This window comes from Penicillium bovifimosum (assembly GCF_028826915.1).
Source record: "Penicillium bovifimosum strain IBT 22155 chromosome Unknown utg000001l_segment0_segment0, whole genome shotgun sequence".
Lineage (NCBI taxonomy): Eukaryota > Fungi > Ascomycota > Eurotiomycetes > Eurotiales > Aspergillaceae > Penicillium > Penicillium bovifimosum.
Genome location: NW_026622710.1, coordinates 418,503 through 440,618, shown reverse-complemented (window position 1 = coordinate 440,618; position 22,116 = coordinate 418,503). Strand labels below are relative to the sequence as shown.

Here is a 22,116-nt window from a genome sequence, read left to right as displayed (position 1 = left end):
ATCATTTCAGGCGACTGTTCCATCATTGTCCCCTCCCCCGACTTCAGGAATTTCGACTCTTTCCATCAACTTGCCCTTTTCTCGTTATATTCCGTCTCTATTATCTTTCTACATCTTCCTGAGTTCCCTCATCTCACCATGAATCCCGAGTGGTAAGCTTGAATCAATCTCCATCCCCAATTTCCGTCAACTTTGCGCTCTGCTTTGGTCGGCTATCTGCTAAGCTATGGGATCTAACTGATGTGATATTGATTCTAGAGTATCGTCGCGTCGCTGCCAGACCTGACAAAACCCCCCAAATCTTCACCTCACGATTCTGGCCTAACCATCAAGATAGATACGACTACCTTTTCAAGCTACTCCTCATCGGTGACTCCGGTGTTGGAAAGTCTTGCTTGCTGCTTCGTTTCGCCGACGATACCTACACCGAAAGCTACATTTCGACGATTGGTGTTGACTTTGTACGTCTTTACACTCTGCGGGGCATTTGGCCCGAAAGCAAAGGGTAGTGCTGACATCTCGGTCATTATAGAAAATCCGCACAATCGAACTCGATGGCAAGACTGTGAAACTTCAGATTGTACGACTATTCTCAGGCATCAAACGTGCGAGGCAAAGCTGACGGTTAATACAGTGGGACACCGCCGGCCAGGAGCGCTTCCGTACTATCACATCTTCTTATTACCGCGGTGCTCATGGAATTTGCGTGGTCTACGATGTCACCGACATGGATTCCTTCAACAACGTGAAGCAGTGGCTTCAGGAGATCGACCGGTATGCCACTGAGGGTGTTAACAAGCTGCTTGTGGGTAACAAGAGCGATATGGAGGACAAGAAGGTTGTGGAGTACACCGTTGCCAAGGTATGCTCTGTAACCAATCCAGTGTCGTTAGGACACCGCGAGATAAGAATAAAGAAGTTCCAGATGTCTGACCTTTCTTGCACTTCTACAGGAGTTCGCCGACAGCCTCGGAATCCCTTTCCTCGAGACATCGGCCAAGAATGCGTCGAATGTTGAACAGGCGTTCTTGACAATGGCACGCCAGATCAAGGAACGGATGGGAACGGCCACGGTCAACAACAAGCCGACTGTGCAGGTCGGTCAGGGCCAGGGCGTCCAGTCTGGATCGTCAGGGAGCTGCTGCTAAACAATCCGATTTTCTCTCTGTGTGGTACGGTGCTTCAATTTGGCGCAATGTTACATCATGAATATGAGGGTCTCAAGCGGCGCGCGATATCTTTTGGCATTGTCAGGCTTATCAGATTCTCTGATGCCTGACATGATTCGAATGTGCCAGGAGAAAGTTCTTATCCCGGAGCTCGCAATAATTTCGATAGTGCCGCTAAGGTCCTTTCTTGCCCTCGACTTGCTTTAGACGGCCTGCGTTTCATCCTCATTTATGCGTTTACTTATGCGACTCCCGCCGGTTTTCTGCGTTGTCATGATTTCCTGGTCATGTTTTTTGACCTCTTACCTTGGCCCATTATTCTGTCCGTGTCTTTTCTTGGGTTCACTTTATTATCCCCTATTTTCGCCTTTTTTGTCTTTTCTCTCTTTCTCTAGGTTGGATTTCCTCTCTTGTGAATGGATTAATGGCGACGATCCTTGTGACTTCTTCAGCGCAAAGCCTCGTAGAGCTCCTTTCTTCCTTTCCTAACTACACCAGGTAGTGAGTCAGTAGTCACAAATGCTTTGAAGACCACATATATCATGCGTAAGTAGATGCGTGGTCCAGTTGAAGCGTACGACACCGATACGGATATATATGTCGCCTTCATCACATGCAAATCACAGGTGCCAACTTCAACTCAAGACGATGGATGTTGATCCCCATAATATGTCGGGGATAATCCGGAGGTCCCCAGGTTGTATTTATATAGTAAGTTCATATTCATTCTATCAGAACTGATTTGATCAACTCCAAGGGTCACTTGCCTGTAGGTACCGAGGAAAGCACTTAAATCAAGGGGACTAATTTACATCCTGAAACCAACTAATGTTCACGTTCATACAAATATCTATGCGCATGTTTCGGAATGCAGTGGAGTTTGAGAGCCGAGGCACATAACAACTTCGGTAAAACGTCATGAACATCAATCCCTCCCCCCCCCTTCAAGCCGACTCATTATCGCTTTGGCTTTTGGGTTCTTTAACCTCCTGACTTCTTTCACTCCTTTACTTCTTTTACAATAATCTTCGGTTTTTTTCTTCCCATTATGTCTCAACCTGGGGCCGAGCAGAGAAAGGCAGCATCTGCTGCTGTCCAGCAGAGTGACAACATTGCGCATGCGCTGGCGGGTGCCGGAGGAGGTGTCCTATCGATGGTCTTGACGTACGTTTCCCCACGTTTTTCCCAACCATTGCCGTTAACCCCATATTTACCGCAGATACCCTTTGATTACCTTGTCGACCAGAGCCCAAGTCGAATCGAAGCGTGCACACTCGACCACTCTCGATGCCGTACGCCGCATTGTGCAGAGAGAAGGGATCGCGGGACTTTACTCCGGCCTGGAATCTGCGCTATTCGGAATTAGTGTCACCAACTTCGTGTATTACTACTGGTATGAATTTACACGCTCGGCCTTCGAGAAGGCGGCCGTCAAGGCAGGTCGAGCTTCAAAGAAGCTCACGACCGTCGAATCTATGATTGCAGGCGCTATTGCAGGGAGCGCAACGGTGCTGCTCACTAATCCGATCTGGGTTGTCAACACTCGCATGACTGCCCGCAAGTCTGAGGCAGAGGAATCTTTGCCTGGTGCCAAGAAACCAAAGGCATCGACTCTCAGCACTCTCATGGATCTGCTCCGTCAAGAGGGCCCCAAGGCTCTCTTCGCCGGCGTTCTCCCTGCCTTGGTCCTGGTGATCAACCCCATCTTGCAATACACTATTTTCGAGCAATTGAAGAATATAGTGGAGCGTCGCCGACGGATGACGCCGAAAGATGCATTTTACCTGGGTGCGCTAGGCAAGATCATGGCCACTAGCATCACCTATCCTTATATCACCATCAAGAGCCGTGCACACGTTGCCAGCCGGGATGGTCCTAAGGAGAGCTTGAATGGAAGCCTGAAGAGGATCATTCGGGAGGAGGGCTGGAAGGGACTCTACAAGGGTAAGGTCTTTCCTGCCAGGTTTTCCTTTCCCTTTTTCATTATATTTTCCCTGCAAATTACATTACGTTGAGGAGTCGACTAACACTCTCGAAAAGGCATTGGACCGAAGGTCACCCAGAGCGCCATCACTGCTGCCTTCCTCTTTGCATTCAAGGATGTGCTATATGATATGATGGTAGCTGCCCGCAGAAAGGGCCGCATCGCTAAATAGACAGAGAATGATTCATAGGCTGTCATTCCCATGTGGCCACTCATCCATTTGGTTGCACCCTTTGTGGTTTAGAGGCCCTGGCCTCTGATGTCGGCCAATATGTTCAGATGTGGGCGTCCCGGTTTCACTTCCCCATTGTCAGCGAAGGGACCTGGCTAAGATTCTCGGGGGCTCTTCTGAAGTGATACCCAGATACCCCGCAAATATGTACTTTTATTCATTCGCTGAAGATTGTGTTATATCTCCAAATTTATCTCACAATATCAATATAGCTTCACTCCCTATGTCTTCAAGTTAGCACCTAAATAAACCCATCATTCCTAAAGAGTTCACATATTCTAGACGAGCCTCCGGTCATATCTACTATCATTATTACTGTGTATATCTAATTCCGAAGGCTTCTTCTCTACCCCTTAATTCGAACTGGTATCTCCAAGTCGACGTTAGACATGCTGTGTTGATAGTTCCTGTTCAGGGCTATTTATTCAGAGCTGACCGCCTTTCTCTGGTTCACCGCCCGCCGCCGCTCTTGCCCGCGTTATCGCGTCCAAAACGCGATTCTGCTCCGTTTCTCCACACTTTCTCTTGTATCAGTTGCAGCTTGTAAGTGAAGCATTCTCGAGATACCTTTTGATGGTTCTGTCTTTGATATTTTCAGGCTGGCATCGGATGAATTTAGAGGCACTGACTTATAATTTACGATAGTTTTCAAGCTTGGCTCTTGTCGCAGCGCCTCGATCGACCTTCATATCCGTAGGGACGCAAAACCGTGCCTGTCACAGCTGTCGCCCATTCTCCACCGGAATATCACATTGAAAGGCTCTTTTACCTGGTACATAACTGGACACGATTGAGGCACCTTGACACTTCTTTGTGTACCAAAGCTGTCCAAAGAAATTGGTCTGCCTTTGCCCGGCGAAGCGCCGAGCCAGATTGAGAGCCAGGGGGGCGCCGAAAGAGAAAAGAAACCATCTCGAGTGCAATGTGCACAATCTAGATGGCAGGATGATGTTATGTCTTTCTCACGTTGCAACCGTCCAACACCAGACGTGAGCAAGCCACTGAAGTTAGACATGTGAGAAAGCTCTTCTTATTTTTCCTGTTCTCTCAATTGTTCATAACTGACTTCCATCATTCTTCAGCCGAGAACTTCGACTGCGTGGCTATAATGTCCCACGCCTATCCCAGGGCCAATGGCCAGGGTATATTTCCTGCATTCCCTGGTCTATCTGCTCGTAGTATTCCTGAAAACCCAGATGTCCAGCAGGAAACTTTACGGTTGCTACTGCAGTATTCTGAACGTTCCTCTCTACCAAAGGAAGCATCGATCACAGCTACTTCTGGCGATACAACCATTGCTAAAGTCAAAGGCGAGACCAGAGATGCGTGGCAGACCCCACGGAGTGAAATCCCGCGCAGCGAGGCATTGCCCCCAGAAATATCACCTGGGCCTGCTCATTTTCTGAATGACAGTCAAGCAATTCCACCTTCCCCTCCGCCTCAATCTGTCTCCCAATCTGTCGCTCCTCCCAGTCAGAGTCGAGCCTCTTCCCGTCCTCCTTCCCATTCCCCTTCTCGCCCTTCTTCTCGCCCTCCTTCTCGATCTCCTTCTCGACCTCCTTCCCGCCCTCCTTCCCATCCTCCTTCCCGTCCATCTTCTCGCCCTCCTTCTCATCCTCCTTCTCATCTTCCTTCACATCCTCCTTCTCATCCTCCTTCTCCCCCTCATTCTCCCCCTCATTCTCCCCCTCATTCTCCCCCTCATTCTCCCCCTCCTCCTTATCCCCCTCATTCTCATCCTCCTTCTCGGTCTCCTTCTCATCCTCCTCATCCTCCTTCTCATTTTCCTTCTCATTTTCCTTCTCATCCTCCTTCTCATCCTCCTTCTCATCCTCCTTCTCATCCTCCTTCTCATCCTCCTTCTCATCCTCCTTCTCATCCTCCTTCTCATCCTCCTTCTCGGCCTCCTTCTCGGCCTCCTTCTCGGCCTTCTTCTCGGCCTCCTTCTCGGCCTCCTTCTCGGCCTTCTTCTCGGCCTTCTTCTCGGCCTCCTTCTCATCCGCCTTCTCGGCCTCCTTCCCATCCGCCTTCTCGGCCCCCTTCTCATCCCCCCTTCTCATCCCCCTTCTCATCCCCCTTCTCATCCCCCTTCTCATCCCCCTTCTCATTCTCCTTCTCATCCTCCGTCTCGTGCTTCTTCTCGGGCTTCTTCTCGTGCTTCCCCTCGACTTGCGTCTCCCCAACCTGTTGTTTGCGTCCCCGTCTCGCGTAGCAACTCTCCCGGTCATCGCAATGGTCAGCAAGCTCTCAGGAAGAGCGTGACGATCTCAAATGCCAGCAGGAACGATGAAGTAGTTGCTCCTCTAGCAAAGGCGACATCCCATTTCCCAGAAGAAATCACGACATCTGCATCGATAGCCCCTGAATCCTCAGGGTCAATTTCCACGGCCGCGGAGCAAAATTTCATCCGTCGCTCTAATCGAAGTAGAGCCCAACCGACGAATTATTACGCCGACCCTTGGGGCAGAACTCGCTTCAAATCTGAAGAGCCACACACGAATGCTGATGTCAGTTTGAGTCCAGCCCCAGCCCCACAGGAGCCGTGCCGTGCCTTACATCGTTGCGCAAATGTCCAAAAGCTACTTTACAACCGTGAGCTTGCAGGCGGAATTAATCGATCAATGGTCACGGATGTGATCTCAGATCTGAGACCCTGGAAGTCATGGCAAGGCGCTTCAGGTGATCTTCTTGTTTTGGCTTGGTCGCCAGATGGTACTCAATTTGCGGCAGGTGCTGCAGCAAAATCCGATGAGCATAATATGGTGTATAATAAGCCAAACAATCTTCTTTTAGGAGATCTTCAGAGCAACCGTCTGAAGGAAATACCAGATCATTGGATTCCGCGACCGACCTCGTCAACTGTGGATGATCCACGGCTTTTTATGACCGTCAACAACATCCAGTGGATTGACAACCGGATTTACACTGCTAGCTTCGACAAAACTGTCAAGATTTGGGCTGTTGATGCAACGCGTGACATATCGTGTACTCAGACCTTACGGCATGAGTCCCGAGTGGCAGTCATGTCCGTCTCCAAATTTGATCCCAGTATCTTGGCTACAGGCACAGAATCAATATCGGTCTGGGATACACGGGATGCGGAAAATCCTACATCAACTCTGCTCCCCCTCGAGCGCGAAACACGGTATAGATCAACAGTTGATTTTTCAGCGACAGCCTTAGCCTGGGGTCATACTCCATCTACCAAGGAATTCCTGGCCGGAGGTCTCGCCGAATCAGGCGAGGACATAATTTACAAAGGTCACTTGGGCTTGTGGCGAGCCCGCGAGTCTGCCTTTGAGACCATCAAAATGGCGACCAGCTCGCAGAATGTCTTTGACATCAAGTGGCACACTTCGTTGCCCATTTTTGCAACGGCTAGTCCTGAAGATCCTTCCGCCGCTCGGATTAAAGGTATCGGCAAAGCCACAAAATCGATTGTGAGAACATTCAGTCTCAACGACGACCTCCAAAGGCGTGTACCGTCGTTGTCGGAGTTCTCCTGCCCGGCCTTGGATGTCAACGAGGTCACTTTCTGTCCAACGGATCCCAACGGGACATATATCACTGCCAGCTGCACAAATGGCACAACCTATGTTTGGGACAACCGGAAGGGCGACAGAATTCTTCACGAACTCCGGCATAATGAACCTCTCACCCCAATCGATGACCAGCGGACTCGGGAAACGGCAGACGTGGGTGTCAGGGTAGCTCTTTGGGGTTCGTCACTGGACCAATTCTACACTGGTGCCTCGGACGGCGTTCTCAAACGATGGGACATTCGCCGGTCGCCGGAAGATGTTCTCCTTGAGAATGTCGCCACTTTCAACGAAGAGATCATGTGCGCGGCTTTCACCGAAGACCAATCCCATCTCCTCGTCGGGGGTCTGCCGGAGGCATACATGTGCTGTCATCGGGCCCATGTTCAGATCCTGACTCAACAAGTTTCAATTTCGAACATGCCCCAGAGCCCAAAGACACTAACGTTAGCGGCGTCGTTGCGGCAAACCAGCTTGTATCGTCCGGCCAGGTCGTCAAACACCCAATATTTGGTATGGGCCAAGGACCCCTTTACAAGGGGCCTTTTGCCTCGTGGGCTCGGAAAGTCACACCAAACGCCTCGCCCGATCAAATCAGGCACCTACCTTTGCTCAAGAAATACCAGGACCAACAATTGGATGGACCACCGCCGGAGGATCGCCAAGCACTCGACCCGAATCAGCAACGAGAGGTTGCGAGACAAATACATCTTGCACAAATCCGCAATCGAAGATCCACCAAGAGAAAACGCCAGGGCCACGATGACGTTTCTAATTCCTCCTTCCGAGGTTCCGCCTTGACTCCTATGGAGTCCTTGCGCTTGGAGAAGAGAAGGAGAAGAAAGGCCGAGAGGAGAGAAGCGAGGAAAGAATCCAACCAAGAGAACCGTGGAGAGAATGGAGAAGAGCAGGCCAGAAAGAAAATCAAAAGGAAGAAGAAGGTCCGAATGATATCGTGCCCAATCATCAGTAACACTGAATATGTGGACCTCACCTTGGACTCCGATACCGAGACGGAGAAGAAGCCGAGCCGACCTCGATTTGATTTCAGCGAGTTACTTGAGGCGCTTGAGGATGATAACTGGTTTCCAGGCAGTGGAGAAATCGATCCTAATTTCCAAAAGGAAATAGTCTAAACATCCTGGCTCAGTACCAGGCTGATTTGGAACAGCATTGGTGGGGGGGCGTTTGAATTTCGTCGCGTTATGAGCAAAGGCGCTATTTTAATCTTGAATTGCATTTTAAGCGTGAATATTCCAAACCATTTCATACTATTAATGTTATTTTAACTCTTAGTTAGTGTACTGTGTAGTTCATTGAAGTTGTACACAGTACGGAGTATGAAGTTGTACTTCGGGGGCACAGCCTCTCTCGCCACCGAGGCGCAGTTACTGTCTCTGCCTGAGGCTTCTCATCCCGCTTATCCTGTGCCAAGTATGAAGGCAGTCCATGGAACAACCAACCTGTTGACTAGTTGTCCTTTTGTTATCTCGAGATTTACTCTTCTTGATCATCTCTCACAAATTACCTAACTCATATTTGCTACACCTTCCATTTAATCCAAGTTTGAAGCTCTACAGATCTTCAGCCCCACCACATCTGCGAGATCATGTCGTACGCTCCGCCTTCCGGGCCTCCCCCGCCCTCCGTACCTGAGGGATGGAAAGCGCAGTATGACGACCGATACCAGGCTTGGTATGTAGTTGTCCAGTTTGACCTCACATAAGTACTGACATTTATCAAGGTACTATGTGGACCTCGCCACGGGCAAATCGCAATGGGATCGTCCCGAAGCTCCTCCGCCGCGCGATGATGGTAACCTTCCACCTGATGCTGCCCCACCGTCATACAACAACGCTGGCCCTGGTGATCCAGCAGCGCTAGCCAGCGCCGGGGACAAAAAGCAACACCTGGGATCAAATAACCCTTACAACCCGACAATGACCGGGCCAAGCAATGTCGCCCCTAACACGGTGGACGAAGACGCACGACTTGCCGCCAAGCTCCAAGCCGAGGAAGATGCCCGGGCCGGCGCCTCAGGAGTTGGGGCCGGACCCGGAGACCGCGGTGCCTCGTCAGATTATTACAACAACGCTCCGCGGCCACAGTCCACCGGCCCAGGCGGATATGCAGCAAGCCCATCGCAAAGTCCGATCCCCGCGCAGGAACAGAAGCGCAGCAAAGGCGGATTTTTCAGCAAGCTGATGGGCAAGAGTTCCAGCTCAAGCAGCAAGCTGCATCGACCACAGCAACAGTACGCCTCGTATGCCCAGCAGGGCCCTCCACCTCCGCAGGCCCAATACTATGGCGGCGGCGGTTATCCTCCACAACCTGGGTTCCAGCCTGGGTATGGACCTCCTGGACCGGGCTACGGAGGAGGGTACGGAGGATTCCCACCGCAGGGTGGGTATTACCCGCAACAGCCGCCTCGTAGGCAAGGTGGAGGAGGCATGGGGACTGCAGGTGCCGCTGCTCTGGGTGTTGGCGGTGGTTTGCTTGGTGGTATGCTGATTGCCGATGCTATTGACGATCATGAGGACCATGATGATTATGGCGGTGGTGGTGACTTCGGAGGAGGCGATGACTTTGGAGGTGGTGATGACTTCTAGGGTTAATCACTCTTCAGGCGGTGGATACTGCGTTTTCTCTCGTTTGTTACTCTGACGGACTTCGGGAGAAGAGACCGGCTCTTCCACAATCGGGAAACTTCTAGGCGCATTGATATCAGAGGGTATTTGGGTGGATTGCTTCTTGTTTCGCCCAAACGATTTTAGTCATTGATCGGCATTGGGGCTCCAAATTGAAGGACCCATGGGCAGTCCTCATATGTCTGTACCATACAAGCAATGCGGAATAAGCGACCAGATTTTATGTCTAAAGAGTAATAGTCATACTCCGCAATGAGCTTCTATCCACGCCTCCGAGCAGTGCCGCTGGTATCTCTTCCAGTTGAACCAGCCGGACCCGCGGCATTGACTGCAGGGCTAGGAGATCCAGTACCGGCCATCCAGCCGGCCAGATCGAATCCTCCCCCTGCTATAGCATTGTTAGTGGCGCCAGTGATGGGTGAAGCGCGGGAATGCTGCTCGAACTCGGCGCGCATTTCGGGATCCACTAAAGCGTTTAGGTTAGACGAAATGTATACAATGAGACAGAAAGCGGACACGGCAATAGACGTACTGTTCTCCATGAGCTTAGGCATCGCAAACATGAGACCCATAGCAACAACAGCAAGCAAGACCATTGGGTTCTTGACAAGACTCAATGGGGAGACTGAATTTCCATACAGTATTAGCGTAGTTCGGGGTTATTTTCATAGTCAGAAGAGAGCAAGCTCACATTTAGCACGTTGTTCATAGAAGACCTTGCGACCAATGACCTTAGCCTCGACCACCACATCAAGCTGCTTCTTCCCAGCAACATCCACAATGTATTTCTCTGTCCCCCGATTATCCCACGGGTTCCCGCGGAAAGTCTCCCAGATCCCCAGTATAGTCCCATCAGCCGCAACATCGACGCGGTAGGGGGCGAAGACATAGTCGCCCGCGGAGCGGATATCGAGCAAATAGGACTCCGGCTGAGCATCCAAACTAGAGGAAGGGAGATCGTGGAAGACAAATGTCGCCGAGCGGGTCAGCGACGCCGACAAGGTGTGTTCTTTCTCTCCGGAGGGGAGTGTGGTGAGCGTGGCATGACTAGTTGCGGGGAGGACGTGGGGGTTTGGGAGTGAACTAGAGACAGGGATGGTAATTGTCAAAGAGCTAGCGGATACCAGAGCACTGGCTCCCAGCAGGAGAAGAGAGGTGAGCGAGAAATGCATGGCGAAGGTCTGATGCTGAGACGGAGGAGGTCGTGGAACTCCAAAGCTCGATCTAAGCAGTGGCCGCATCACGTGACGGAGCTTCCGTGAAGACCAACCTCGAACCATCTGATTGACACCGTCTGTGTCTGCCAAACGAAAGAGCATCATGGCTGTCTATCTTATTTCCAGGTAGGAGTTACTCCGAAGCAATGTGTCCCTGTGAAAATCCCATCATTCTAAACCTCAATAGGGTCGCGGATCCTCTCTTCGCCGTGGCCATGGGCGTCTCCGCTGCTCTCAGCCGCATTCGCCGCGACCAGCTCGAGAAATACCCCGAGCGTGCATCAGAAATTACATACGGATCCATCGTACAGACGAGCGGGCATCGATTGCAACGGTGGTGGGACGGAGACTTCCAGGGTCTCTAGCGAGTCTTGCTAGACATTGGGGTTTTATTCGGAGTTGGGGATTTGGAGGTTGACGTGGACTTCATTTTGGTGTCTCGATTACTTTTTCATATTTTTGATTGTACAAAATCTACATGGACTGGTTGTCCGATTGCTAGCCAACTCTTCACATTTGCAAGGCACCGAATCGTATCGTGCAACTTACATATGGCTGGATGGAAATATGCCCAAGACTCGGAGAATTGACTTAGTGAATAGACTCTTCGATGCTATCCGCGAGCTCTGTGTCCTTAGGCACCGGTTCTACTGTCTAATGTCTACAAGTTACAATGGAAAGTTGTTTGAATTAAGAAAATTTTGATTCACTGGGATATTTTTCATCCCAGGGGAGATAGCCTTGCATCTATGCAATCATGCGCAAAAAGAAACCTTGATAACCCATAAGTTCGTAAAACAAGACGTGAAAGAAAACGACAGCCAAATGGCAAAAAGAAACTCAAATCAAAGCGAGACGTTTAGTCAAGCTCCTCGGGCTTCTCCTCGACCTCATCAGCAGAGCGGGCACCACCCTGAGGAGCGGCACCAGGAGGAGCCTGGCCACCGTAGGCAGCAGAGATGATGGGGTTGGCAACACCCTCGAGCTCCTTCTGCTGGGACTCGTACTCGTCCTTCTCGGCAGTCTGGTTGCTGTCGAGCCAGCTGATGACCTCGGAGATCTTGTCCTCGACCTTCTTCTTGTCATCCTCAGAGATCTGGAGCTTGCCCTCGGAGAGGGTGTTCTTGAGGGAGTAGGCGTAGGACTCGAGACCGTTCTTGGCCTGGATGCGAGAAGCCTCGGCTTCATCCTCCTCCTTGTACTTCTCAGCCTCAGCAAGCATGCGCTCGATGTCCTCCTTGGAGAGACGGCCCTTGTCGTTGGTGATGGTGATCTTGTTGGACTTGCCAGTGCCCTTCTCGAGAGCAGAGACGTTCATGATACCGTTGGCATCGACATCGAAGGTGACCTCAACCTGGGGAACACCACGGGGAGCGGGGGGAATGCCAGTGAGCTCGAACTTGCCGAGGAGGTTGTTGTCCTTGGTGCGAGCACGCTCACCCTCGAAGACCTGGATCAGCACACCGGGCTGGTTGTCGGAGTAGGTGGAGAAGGTCTCAGACTTCTTGGTGGGGATGGTGGTGTTGCGCTTGATGAGAGGAGTCATGACACCACCAGCAGTCTCGATACCGACGGAGAGAGGGGCAACATCGAGAAGCAGGATCTCGTTGGTGGACTTGGAGGACTGGTCACCGGACAGAATAGCAGCCTGGACGGCAGCACCGTAAGCAACGGCCTCATCGGGGTTGATGGACTTGTTGGCGTCCTTGTTGAAGAAGTCGGAGACGAGCTTCTGGATCTTGGGAATACGGGTGGAACCACCGACGAGGACGATCTCGTGGACGGAAGACTTGTCGATCTTGGCATCGCGGAGGACACGCTCAACGGGCTCCATGGTACCGCGGAAGAGATCCTGGCAGAGCTCCTCGAAACGGGCACGGGTGATGGAGGTGTAGAAGTCAATACCCTCGAAGAGAGAGTCGATCTCGATGGAGGTCTGAGCAGCGGAAGAGAGAGTGCGCTTGGCACGCTCGCAAGCAGTGCGGAGACGACGGAGGGCACGAGCGTTGGTGGTCAGATCCTTCTTGTGCTTGCGCTTGAACTCGTTGACGAAGTGGTTGACGAGACGGTTGTCGAAGTCCTCACCACCCAAGTGAGTGTCACCAGCAGTAGACTTGACCTCGAAGATACCCTCCTCAATGGTCAGGAGAGAAACATCGAAAGTACCACCACCAAGATCGAAGATCAGGACGTTGCGCTCACCCTCGACCTTCTTGTCAAGACCGTAAGCAATAGCAGCGGCGGTGGGCTCGTTGATGATACGGAGAACGTTGAGACCGGCAATGAGACCGGCATCCTTGGTAGCCTGACGCTGGGAGTCGTTGAAGTAGGCAGGGACAGTGATGACAGCGTTGTTGACGGTGCCACCGAGGTAAGCCTCAGCGGTCTCACGCATCTTAACGAGGATCATAGCAGAGATCTCCTCGGGGGTGAACTGCTTGGCCTCACCCTTGAACTCAACCTCGATGACGGGCTTGGTAGCCTTCTCGATGACCTTGAAAGGCCAGTGCTTCATATCGGCCTGGACCTCAGCGTCCTGAAAACGGCGACCAATGAGACGCTTGGCATCGAAGACAGTGTGGTGGGGGTTCATAGCGACTTGGTTCTTGGCGGCATCACCAATGAGACGCTCGGTGTCGGTGAAAGCGACGAACGAGGGGGTAGTGCGGTTACCCTGGTCGTTGGCAATGATCTCAATGCGGTCATCACGGAAGACACCCACACAGGAGTAGGTGGTTCCCAAATCAATACCGACGGCGGGAGCCATTGTGTATGTGTGTATTCGTTAAAAAGGGTGAAAAGGAATAGAAGAGGTTCGTGAAAGGGTAGAAGAGGTAGTGTACAGGAGGTAAACGAAGATTTTTGGGTATTTGATAATGAGGAAAGAAAAGAAGAGAAAGAGTTGTGGGCAGCGAAAACGTGCTATATAGTTAGCGGTGTATTGCTCAGAAGCTTCTAGAGGAAGCTTCCGTGGGAATCCATGGGATTCCATGGACTTCGGTTAGACCAGCAATGCATCCCCCACGCCCTTCTTTCAGTAGCTTGAGGATTCCAGAGAGTCCTAGTGCAGTCCTTCAATCTATTAGTTTCTTGATTATCTCTAATTATCATCTGAACACTGACAATTCCTACTTTTTCTTTCGGAGGTTTCTTTGATGTTCTAGTTCTTTTTTTTTTTTGGCGGGGCTAGAATGATGTAATGTAATAGTGGGATGATTCTCGAAGGCGGTGTCACACTTTTGTATCAATACAGAATAATACCCGTCTCCCTAGGTGATCTCCTAATAATGGACAGCTTGTGGGGACTGTATCTACTGTATTAGTATGGTCACAGCAATTTTCGACCTTGTCTTGGGCGTCATGATGAATTCATCGAGTAATTTTCATTGAAAATTCAGATCAGCCTGGTGTTTAGTCGATAGGCGAAACTTCTAGCCTTAGAAACGCATGTAAATACAAATACATAGAAGGTATATGGTTAGTTCTATGCAGTAACCAAGTAGCTACACAGTAGCTACAGCTCTGAAAGCTGTCACCGTGGTTCATAACAGGCCAAAATTACATACCGTCCAATCCTGCCTGAGGTGCCACCTCCAAACCATAGACCATCTTACTTGTTCTTACATCTCTCCTCTAACTAGTTAACTATCCATTTTTGTTGGAATGTTTTTAACTGCCTAGCTTATCCTTCTGGATTTTATGTTGTCTCTGACTAAAATTGGGTATATACAAGCACTTATCCCTGTCGACTGAACATGTTAGTACCTGGAATATGTTCATATCATCTTGCGGCCACACCTACGTACAGAGTAGGTAGAGTCCGGAGTCCGGGCTAGTATGAATCCAGTCACCTGCCTACACAGTATTTTCCACATTAACCAGAGACTAGCCAACAAGCCTTTCAGTGGAGACAAGCTATTGGCTGACAAAAGGCTTGAATTCGCCATTCACGCTAAACATGAGCATCGTCGCAAGCTTTTTGCATTTGCCCTATGTCGATGTAACATTGTCCTACCCCTGTCCAATAGAAACTCCAGAATGCTCGATGAGGCATTCAAAACAAAGACGCACGCTAAATTATGTGCGCAATTGACCATTTTCTGTCGAACATAAAGATGGCGGGCTGGACGTTCAGATCCTACATTCTCCCTCGATTCTTCGAGCTTCCACATCATGACCGTTCTCGCTGCGTTCAGGCGCAGGGAACGCAAGGACCAACCCACCGAAGCCAGAATGGAGCAGGAAGTTCAGGATCTTGAGGGCTCAGAATTCTCTTCCAAGAGCCCAGGCGGGGCAGAGACCCCTGTGGATGCGGAGAACTTCCAGTTGAAAGGAGAAACGGCCATCATTGAAAATGAGATACATGAAAATCCCGAGATTGCCGCCCTACCGCTTTCTGTACGGCATCTGATCAATCTGACCGATGACCCGAAGCTACCGACAATCACTTTCCGTTACTTTGTGCTCTCCGTCATCTTTGTGATCCCTGGGGCCTTCCTATCGCAAATGAGCTACTTCCGCACAACCAAAGCACCATACTCGATATTCTTCGTGCAGATCGCCTGTCATTATGCGGGTCATTTCATGGCCAGGGTTCTCCCTGACTGGAAGATCGGAGTACCCGGCAGTCGGTTCTCTTTCAGCCTGAACCCAGCCCCTTGGAGCATCAAGGAGCATGTCTTGGTCACATTGACTGCGGCTTCCGGGGCCACTTACAACTTGGGTTATGCTCCCATCGTTCTTGCAGAGCTCTGGTACGGTACCCGAGTCAATCCGGCGGTCGCCATATTCTTCATGCTTTCGATCGTATGGATTGGTTACTCCTTCGCTGCTCTTGCCCGACAGATCCTTCTACCAGATCCCGAATATATCTGGCCCCAGGCTCTGATGCAGACAACATTGTTTGAAACCTTCCGCAAAACAGACAACTCCTCGGCTCTTGCTCGGCGTCAGATGAAAGTGTTCTTTTTGGCACTTGTAGGGATGACTATGTGGCAGTTCTTTCCCGAGTACGTCTTTCCGTTCACCTCATCCCTGGCCTTCCTCTGCTGGGTGGCACCTCGCAATCCGGTGGCCAACTTTATTGGCTCGGGCATGGGCGGTATGGGCTTCCTCAACCTGACACTGGATTGGTCAAATGTCAATTGGAATGGATCGTCTATCATGACCACCCCATTCTGGACGCAGGTTATTTTATTCTTGGCATTTGCTTTCAACTGTTGGGTCCTACTTCCTGCCGCGAAGTGGGGAAATTTGGGCTCCTTCAAGCATGGACTTATGTCAAACAGCTTGTTTCTGGGTAATGGGACAGCGTACCCAACTCTTCAGGTGCTCACTCCGGATTTTCACCTGAATACAACTGCGTATGCGGAATATGGGCCGATGTATATGGGTCTGCAAAATGTATGGGCGACATTCTTTGATTACGCTAAACTCCCGGCAGCTGTCACTTGGATCTTGACCTTTGGGTACGCACAAGTTTCCAGGAACATCCAGAGAGTTTGGTCATCTCGCAATGCAGAGAAATCCGCAAAAGGTGAAAGCATTCATCACCAGTATCACGACCGTCTTAACGTTATCCAGCGCCAGTATAAAGAGATACCATGGTGGTGGTATGCTGCTTTATTCTCTGTGGCATTTCTCATTCTGATCGTATTCCTTGCCCTTGGACATCTCTTTATCCCAATCTGGACCTTATTTGTGGCACTTGCCAGTGCAGCCGTCCTGGTCATTCCATTTGCGTGGCTCTACGCTATTTCGAACTACCAGCTTGAAACCGGCTCTTTCAACGAACTCATGTATGGATACATGGTTCACACCAAAGCAGGAGAAGCCCATCAGCATCCCTGCGGTCCTTCTGTCTATGGGTCTATTGCGGGTGATGCTTGGTATCGCGCGCAATACATGCTGCAAGACCAAAAGATCGGTCACTATATGCACATCCCTCCCCGCACGGTGTTCTTTTCGCAAATCTTTGGCACGTGCATGGGCGTTCCAATCAACTATGCCGTCATACGTTGGGTAATGAGCACCAAAGGGGACTATCTCACAGGCAAGAAAACCGATCCACTGAATCAATGGACCGGTCAGTCCCTGCGGACCTCAAACACAATGGGAGTTCAGTACGCGGTGCTTGGTCCAAAGCGGCTGTTTGCTGAGACGGAAATGGCTGTCCTCCCCTGGTCATTCCTGATAGGCGCGGTCATTCCTCCTATTCTTTTTTGTTTCCATCGATATTTTCCACGACTTCGCATTGATCTGTGGAACGTGAGTATCTTTTTTGGAGGACTGGCGATGTTCTACGGTAACATCAGTACTGGCTACACATCTGCCATCATTGGCGGCTATGTTGTGATGTATTGGGCTTATCGTCACCATTTTGAGGTCTGGAAGCGATATAACTACCTGATTGCTGCTGCTTTTGATGCTGGATTTAATCTCAATATGCTGCTCATCTTCTTCTTTTTTGGAGCCGGCAAGCAGATATCGATGCCTCACTGGTGGGGGAATGATGCAACATCTGTGGAAAGATGCTTTGCTCTCGACAAGTGATGTATCATACCTACTAGTTAACTATATTGTTATTATACTAGAGAAAAGCGGAGAGTGAGATTCAATAACTATGACCAGTTCGGGAGACTAGATGTGCACGTCAGTATAGTTATTGCATACATTAGTACATGTAATAAATTGTTCTAATAAACAAATAAACACCTGAATTAGCCTAAACAAGCAATTACAGTTGGCACTTGAAGCCTCAGGGCAAGATTTGTCACGGGTTGATGATCACACGTGTCAACCAATCAGAAAGCTGGATCTCACCCTTACTGGTTGTTTTGGTTCGGAGGGACCGACCTTGCTTGCAGACCGTCTTTTAAACTCACCTTTGTTCCTCCCTTTCACCAAGCAACCTTCCCACAATTTTCCTTCAACACAACACAGTCTCCAACATGAGTGACCAGGCAACCACTTCCATCTCCAACGAGGATGCCTTCGCCAAGGGCAAAGGCAAGGCTGACCCTGCGCAAGACATGAGCATGGACGAGTCAAGCGAGTCAGAGGAGGAGACCGAGCTCGTAAGTCTGCAGCTATAATGGTCAATCACCTGTTCTGTGCTAACTTCACTGTGCCTCTTTAGCCCGAGAATGGTGTGTACCCCCACTACTATCCAGCACACCCCATGTGGAAATGACAACTGCAACCATCAATTGCACCAATACTGACTAGAGAACCCAGAAGAGGAGGATGACGGACAAGACAACCTCAACGATCCCATCGACCAGAGCAACATCATCCAGGGTGGCCGACGTACACGCGGAAAGGTCATTGACTACTCCAAGATCTCCACCGATGACATGGAGGATGACGAGGATGATGATGAGGAATACCAAGCTCGCGAGGATGACCAAGGCAATGATGAGGACCAGATGCGCGACTAAGTGGTCTCAATGAATTCAAATCTCCCGGGTGGCATGGAATTGCTTTGACAAATAGGCGCCACGGATTGATCGATGGGTTCCACGCGTGTCTATTAACATGCCACGCGATACAGCGATGGCAATGAAACAATGATTATCTCCTTGGATGTATCCATCCACCCTGTTGTCAACATCACTTAATCCATTGACAGTGTGGTTGATCTATGTCCACTACGATGTAGTACTGTGCAATTGTAGGTTAAATGCCAACGGGGAGGATAAATGTGTGTTAGCCCATTGCAGCTACCTGTAACAGTTGTAGACAAAATCAACAGCACAATCATCTTTTTGGGATAATCGTTGACAATCAGCTGTGCTATGATTGCTATCCCATCTCTGTTTCTCCAGATAAGCTATCACGTATCACGTGCTGTTCGGCGAATGACAACGCTATGGCCACCTTTGATGTTTTTGTCTCCGCAAGCATCAAGGACTCGAAACAGTGATTGTCTTGATTTTCTGAGTCTTGGGCAATGATCTTCCACGTCTGCTGAACAACCTGCAGGACCTATGCCCGTCTGAGTTTCCTGTCACGCAATATAGCTACATTCCTCGGCCGTCATGGCTTCACGGTATAGTTCCGCCTCTCGACCTTCGCTCATTCGTCTGTTGGCGCTTAACTACAGTCGTCTAATCACAAATCAACAGATTCCCACGTCAACGTGATCCCCGCTCCTCTTCGTCTCTCTTCGATCAATACGGTGGCGACTCCCGCCAAGCCAGCAGGTCTCCTACCCAACCAGGTGGATACGGGTACGGAGGCTACTCCAGCCCAGGACCTAATAGTTATGCGAGCAACGGTGCAGCTCGACCCGGATATCAGAATGCATCGCCTGATAAAAAGTACGTGCAATGGCTCATGATATCCTTGAGAACATCCGTGATCCCCCCGAGGAAGCGTCTCGTGGCTAACTCGAGCTTTGCTGTAGAGGACACTATTCAGATGCAGTTCTTTCATCGCTCGAGTCACAGAATGATACAGAAGTAGAAGGTATCAGCGCCAAGGTCAAAATGTTGAAGGATGTAAGCAACCCGGGACCTATACACCCCGCCTGCTCGATCAGGCAGATCGCTGACACAGAACTTTCCAGCTCACACTTGCGATTGGAGACGAAATCCGGGACACCGCACATATAACCGATCTCAACGATTCATTCGATAACACCCGAGTCCGACTGCGCGGAAACATGAACCGCATGCTTCGCATGGCCGACAGCACTGGCATCGGCTGGCGAGTCTGGCTCGGTTTCTTTTGTGCAGTCTTCCTTCTATTTTTCTACGTGTGGATTTTCTGAGCGGGGGCCTCTGCTGTCTTTCTAAGATATGCATTCGCCCTTCGCCATGTCTACCACGCCCTCTACTCGCCTTTATCCCGTTTAATATTGTATCTTCATGGTCAGCGATTTGCTTTTATCCTCCATCTCATATGGATCGAACCGTGCATACGATCTATCAGTACATTCAGCATGGGAATTGTGGCTTTGGCGCTATGAGGTGTTTTGGAATATGACTTTGGAGCTATGTATATGAACGTTTGCAATCTGCTTCGGGGGACATCAAAGTATTATGACATGATTCTGTTTTTCTGGGTCAGCTTTCTTCCACTAGCAGAAGCTTTACTTGTAGCCATATTTGAACACTGAAATTATGTCGAGTGAGTCGCTCACGGGGCGCCGTCTAAGTACATGCAAGTACAATAAGTTTCCATAAAAAACCCCAGACAGCCTGTCCCTTTTCACGCCAACAAGAAACGCTAGACGATACAGAAAAGGAAGAGTGGAACACAGTATAGGGGCAGCTCCATTAGGTCAGGCTATCCCTAGGACCACCAATGTGGCGAGGGAACCTCCGCACAAATCCGCTTCGTCGACTGCCTTGACTGGTCATGGAGGCACGCAGGTCCTCGTCACTATAGAGCATACTGCTGGAGTCAAACGCGTCGCCTCCCCCACTCCAGCGGTTGATGAAACGGCGCTGGGCTTCAGTTTCGGTCTCACGAGATAGAGTCGGAGGAGGCGGTAAGCCGGTCCGAGTGTTCGGCGTGCTGGTGCGGAAGTTCAAGTTGTCGCTGTACCTAGCCTGAATAAAACTAGGTCCTTCCCCATCATCCTCATCACTCAGCTCTTCCTCGCTGTCTGTATGCTGCCATTCCCCTTCTTGCTCAGAGCCTTGTTCCCCAGCATCGGGAATATCGTCGTCCAGGTCGCGCGTCATACCTTCACTCATACCCTCGCCGTCAGCAGCAGGGATTTCCGCATCTAGATCAGGCTGATTGTCAAAGTCCTCATCATCTTCGTCATCATCATCATAAAGGCCAGAGCCCTCGTAGTCATCATCCGGGAACCCTTCGGGAATATCATCATCCAAGTCACGCTCCATGTATCCATCCTCGTCACCGATATCATCTTCCTCGAGCCCTTCTTCGCCTTCCTCAACAAGACCAGAGGCCTCCGCCTCGGCATTTGGGATATCGTCATCTAAATCTCGGTCCATACCCTCATCCTCTTCCTCCCCTTCCCCTCTCTGCATAGCCGTGTCATCATCCATAATTGCTTCCCCCTCGGCGGCCTCCATCTCTGCCGCAGCAGCCTGCAGCGCCTCCTCACGCTCCTCCTGCTCCTCTTTCATGCCGAGCATTGTTTTCGGGCATCCCGCCGGTCTAATCCACGAGTATCCGAACGTGGCGATGTTTGATTTGCGCGCTCGTAACACGCGTTCCTCCGCAGCTAGGGCGGCGATTGTGTTGGCAGAAGAGCGGGACGGCATGAAGGCGCGATGGCTACTGGGCATGCTGTTGGCATTTCGACGGGCGAGATGATTCGCGGCGGTATGGTCGCCGAGTTGATGCTCAGAGGATGAACCATATTGGGGAGCTCCGAACCAAAGTTCGTGGGACTATCGCGGCGTCTTAGTCTCTTAATCCGATACCGCATGTTATCCAGGGTGTTGACTAGCACTCACATCGCGAGGGGTGATGGAAAAAAGTGTCTGCATTGTGATCTTGGACTTTTTTTTGAGGTTCGACTTGCAAGTTGTGGGTGTACTGGCAGCTAGCTCGATGTGCTTGTTGTTTGGGTGTTGCGGGGAGTGCCTAGCAACAAGTGACGGCAAAGGGGGGAAAAGGTAAGGCAGATAAAATCTGAAGCTTTGTGAGATCTCCCGTGACTTCGAACTCGTTATGAAATGATATGCAACAAAGCATTTGAATATGTCGATATGACTATGGAGCAGGTGGAAGTTGATATGATCATCGCGGAGGCGTATCTGTAAAAAATGCCGGAGCTTCACCGCCAATCAGAGCTGAGTATTCCCATCAATGCGGGGAAGTCAACTCTAGTTATCTGATGCTTCAATTTACTAACTTTTCTAGACGTTAAACTTGTTGTCTCTCACTTGCTTCGACTTTGAATTGTCTGTATCACCGCGAGTAGATCGAGATTGGCATGCCATTTCGCCAAGATCCATGTTCATAGTATTTACATAGTGGCATATGAGCCCTTTTGATTGCTTTACTGTGAAGTAACTATATGCAACCAACAGTTACAAACTTCACTCTGTCATAGGACTGGGTTGATCATGTTTAGGAGCACCCCCGCAGCAAAAAGGGATATCACTTCAGTCTGGAAGTGGATCAGCATGAAATGCAACTGCTTCAACAATGACAATGAAGAGGGAGCAGTCCATTATACCGATCAGTGTACGAGAGTCTCCAAAATTCCGGCCTACTCTCCATTCGGCCCTTGGCCGCACCCTTGCTCTAGGGTTTATTTTTTGTGTACATACATATGCTGCACAAATCACGAGTTCATGACTGAGTAGTGCAACAGAGCGGGTCACTCAGTTTGATTG

At 50.3% G+C, this 22,116-nt stretch overlaps 11 protein-coding genes across 11 annotated transcripts; 8 read left to right on the top strand and 3 right to left on the bottom strand.

The window, feature by feature from the left end:
* Positions 1 to 138: 138 nt before the first annotated feature.
* Positions 139 to 1,148, top strand: N7515_000182 (Rab family GTPase YPT1; the record flags this gene model as incomplete). Its single annotated transcript, XM_056660926.1, has 4 exons — positions 139 to 149; positions 338 to 461; positions 635 to 862; positions 954 to 1,148. 4 exons carry the CDS (start codon positions 139 to 141, stop codon positions 1,146 to 1,148), a joined length of 558 nt encoding a protein of 185 aa, XP_056526092.1.
* Positions 1,149 to 2,217: 1,069 nt separating this feature from the next.
* Positions 2,218 to 3,325, top strand: pmp47 (putative peroxisomal membrane protein Pmp47; the record flags this gene model as incomplete). Its single annotated transcript, XM_056660925.1, has 3 exons — positions 2,218 to 2,333; positions 2,389 to 3,113; positions 3,210 to 3,325. 3 exons carry the CDS (start codon positions 2,218 to 2,220, stop codon positions 3,323 to 3,325), a joined length of 957 nt encoding a protein of 318 aa, XP_056526091.1.
* Positions 3,326 to 4,791: 1,466 nt separating this feature from the next.
* Positions 4,792 to 8,060, top strand: N7515_000180 (WD repeat protein; the record flags this gene model as incomplete). The annotated part of the gene is made up of 2 exons (XM_056660924.1): positions 4,792 to 7,270; positions 7,315 to 8,060. 2 exons carry the CDS (start codon positions 4,792 to 4,794, stop codon positions 8,058 to 8,060), a joined length of 3,225 nt encoding a protein of 1,074 aa, XP_056526090.1.
* A 473-nt stretch (positions 8,061 to 8,533) lies between these two features.
* Positions 8,534 to 9,533, top strand: N7515_000179 (WW domain-containing protein; the record flags this gene model as incomplete). Its single annotated transcript, XM_056660923.1, has 2 exons — positions 8,534 to 8,619; positions 8,669 to 9,533. The coding sequence occupies 2 exons, from the start codon at positions 8,534 to 8,536 to the stop codon at positions 9,531 to 9,533; spliced, it is 951 nt and encodes a 316-aa protein (XP_056526089.1).
* Positions 9,534 to 9,832: 299 nt separating this feature from the next.
* N7515_000178 (uncharacterized protein) lies at positions 9,833 to 10,744 on the bottom strand (the record flags this gene model as incomplete). The annotated part of the gene is made up of 2 exons (XM_056660922.1): positions 9,833 to 10,197; positions 10,264 to 10,744. 2 exons carry the CDS (start codon positions 10,742 to 10,744, stop codon positions 9,833 to 9,835), a joined length of 846 nt encoding a protein of 281 aa, XP_056526088.1.
* A 148-nt stretch (positions 10,745 to 10,892) lies between these two features.
* Positions 10,893 to 11,154, top strand: N7515_000177 (uncharacterized protein; the record flags this gene model as incomplete). Its single annotated transcript, XM_056660921.1, has 2 exons — positions 10,893 to 10,915; positions 10,977 to 11,154. The coding sequence occupies 2 exons, from the start codon at positions 10,893 to 10,895 to the stop codon at positions 11,152 to 11,154; spliced, it is 201 nt and encodes a 66-aa protein (XP_056526087.1).
* A 494-nt stretch (positions 11,155 to 11,648) lies between these two features.
* Positions 11,649 to 13,556, bottom strand: hsp70 (molecular chaperone Hsp70; the record flags this gene model as incomplete). The annotated part of the gene is made up of 1 exon (XM_056660920.1): positions 11,649 to 13,556. The coding sequence occupies one exon, from the start codon at positions 13,554 to 13,556 to the stop codon at positions 11,649 to 11,651; it is 1,908 nt and encodes a 635-aa protein (XP_056526086.1).
* Positions 13,557 to 14,962: 1,406 nt separating this feature from the next.
* N7515_000175 (OPT family oligopeptide transporter) lies at positions 14,963 to 17,341 on the top strand (the record flags this gene model as incomplete). The annotated part of the gene is made up of 1 exon (XM_056660919.1): positions 14,963 to 17,341. One exon carries the CDS (start codon positions 14,963 to 14,965, stop codon positions 17,339 to 17,341), a length of 2,379 nt encoding a protein of 792 aa, XP_056526085.1.
* Positions 17,342 to 17,739: 398 nt separating this feature from the next.
* Positions 17,740 to 18,228, top strand: N7515_000174 (histone H2A.Z-specific chaperone CHZ1; the record flags this gene model as incomplete). The annotated part of the gene is made up of 3 exons (XM_056660918.1): positions 17,740 to 17,865; positions 17,928 to 17,937; positions 18,026 to 18,228. 3 exons carry the CDS (start codon positions 17,740 to 17,742, stop codon positions 18,226 to 18,228), a joined length of 339 nt encoding a protein of 112 aa, XP_056526084.1.
* Positions 18,229 to 18,828: 600 nt separating this feature from the next.
* N7515_000173 (SNARE domain- containing protein) lies at positions 18,829 to 19,562 on the top strand (the record flags this gene model as incomplete). Its single annotated transcript, XM_056660917.1, has 4 exons — positions 18,829 to 18,839; positions 18,916 to 19,110; positions 19,197 to 19,290; positions 19,359 to 19,562. The coding sequence occupies 4 exons, from the start codon at positions 18,829 to 18,831 to the stop codon at positions 19,560 to 19,562; spliced, it is 504 nt and encodes a 167-aa protein (XP_056526083.1).
* Positions 19,563 to 20,070: 508 nt separating this feature from the next.
* Positions 20,071 to 21,261, bottom strand: N7515_000172 (uncharacterized protein; the record flags this gene model as incomplete). The annotated part of the gene is made up of 2 exons (XM_056660916.1): positions 20,071 to 21,162; positions 21,229 to 21,261. The coding sequence occupies 2 exons, from the start codon at positions 21,259 to 21,261 to the stop codon at positions 20,071 to 20,073; spliced, it is 1,125 nt and encodes a 374-aa protein (XP_056526082.1).
* Between the last annotated feature and the right edge of the window lie 855 nt (positions 21,262 to 22,116).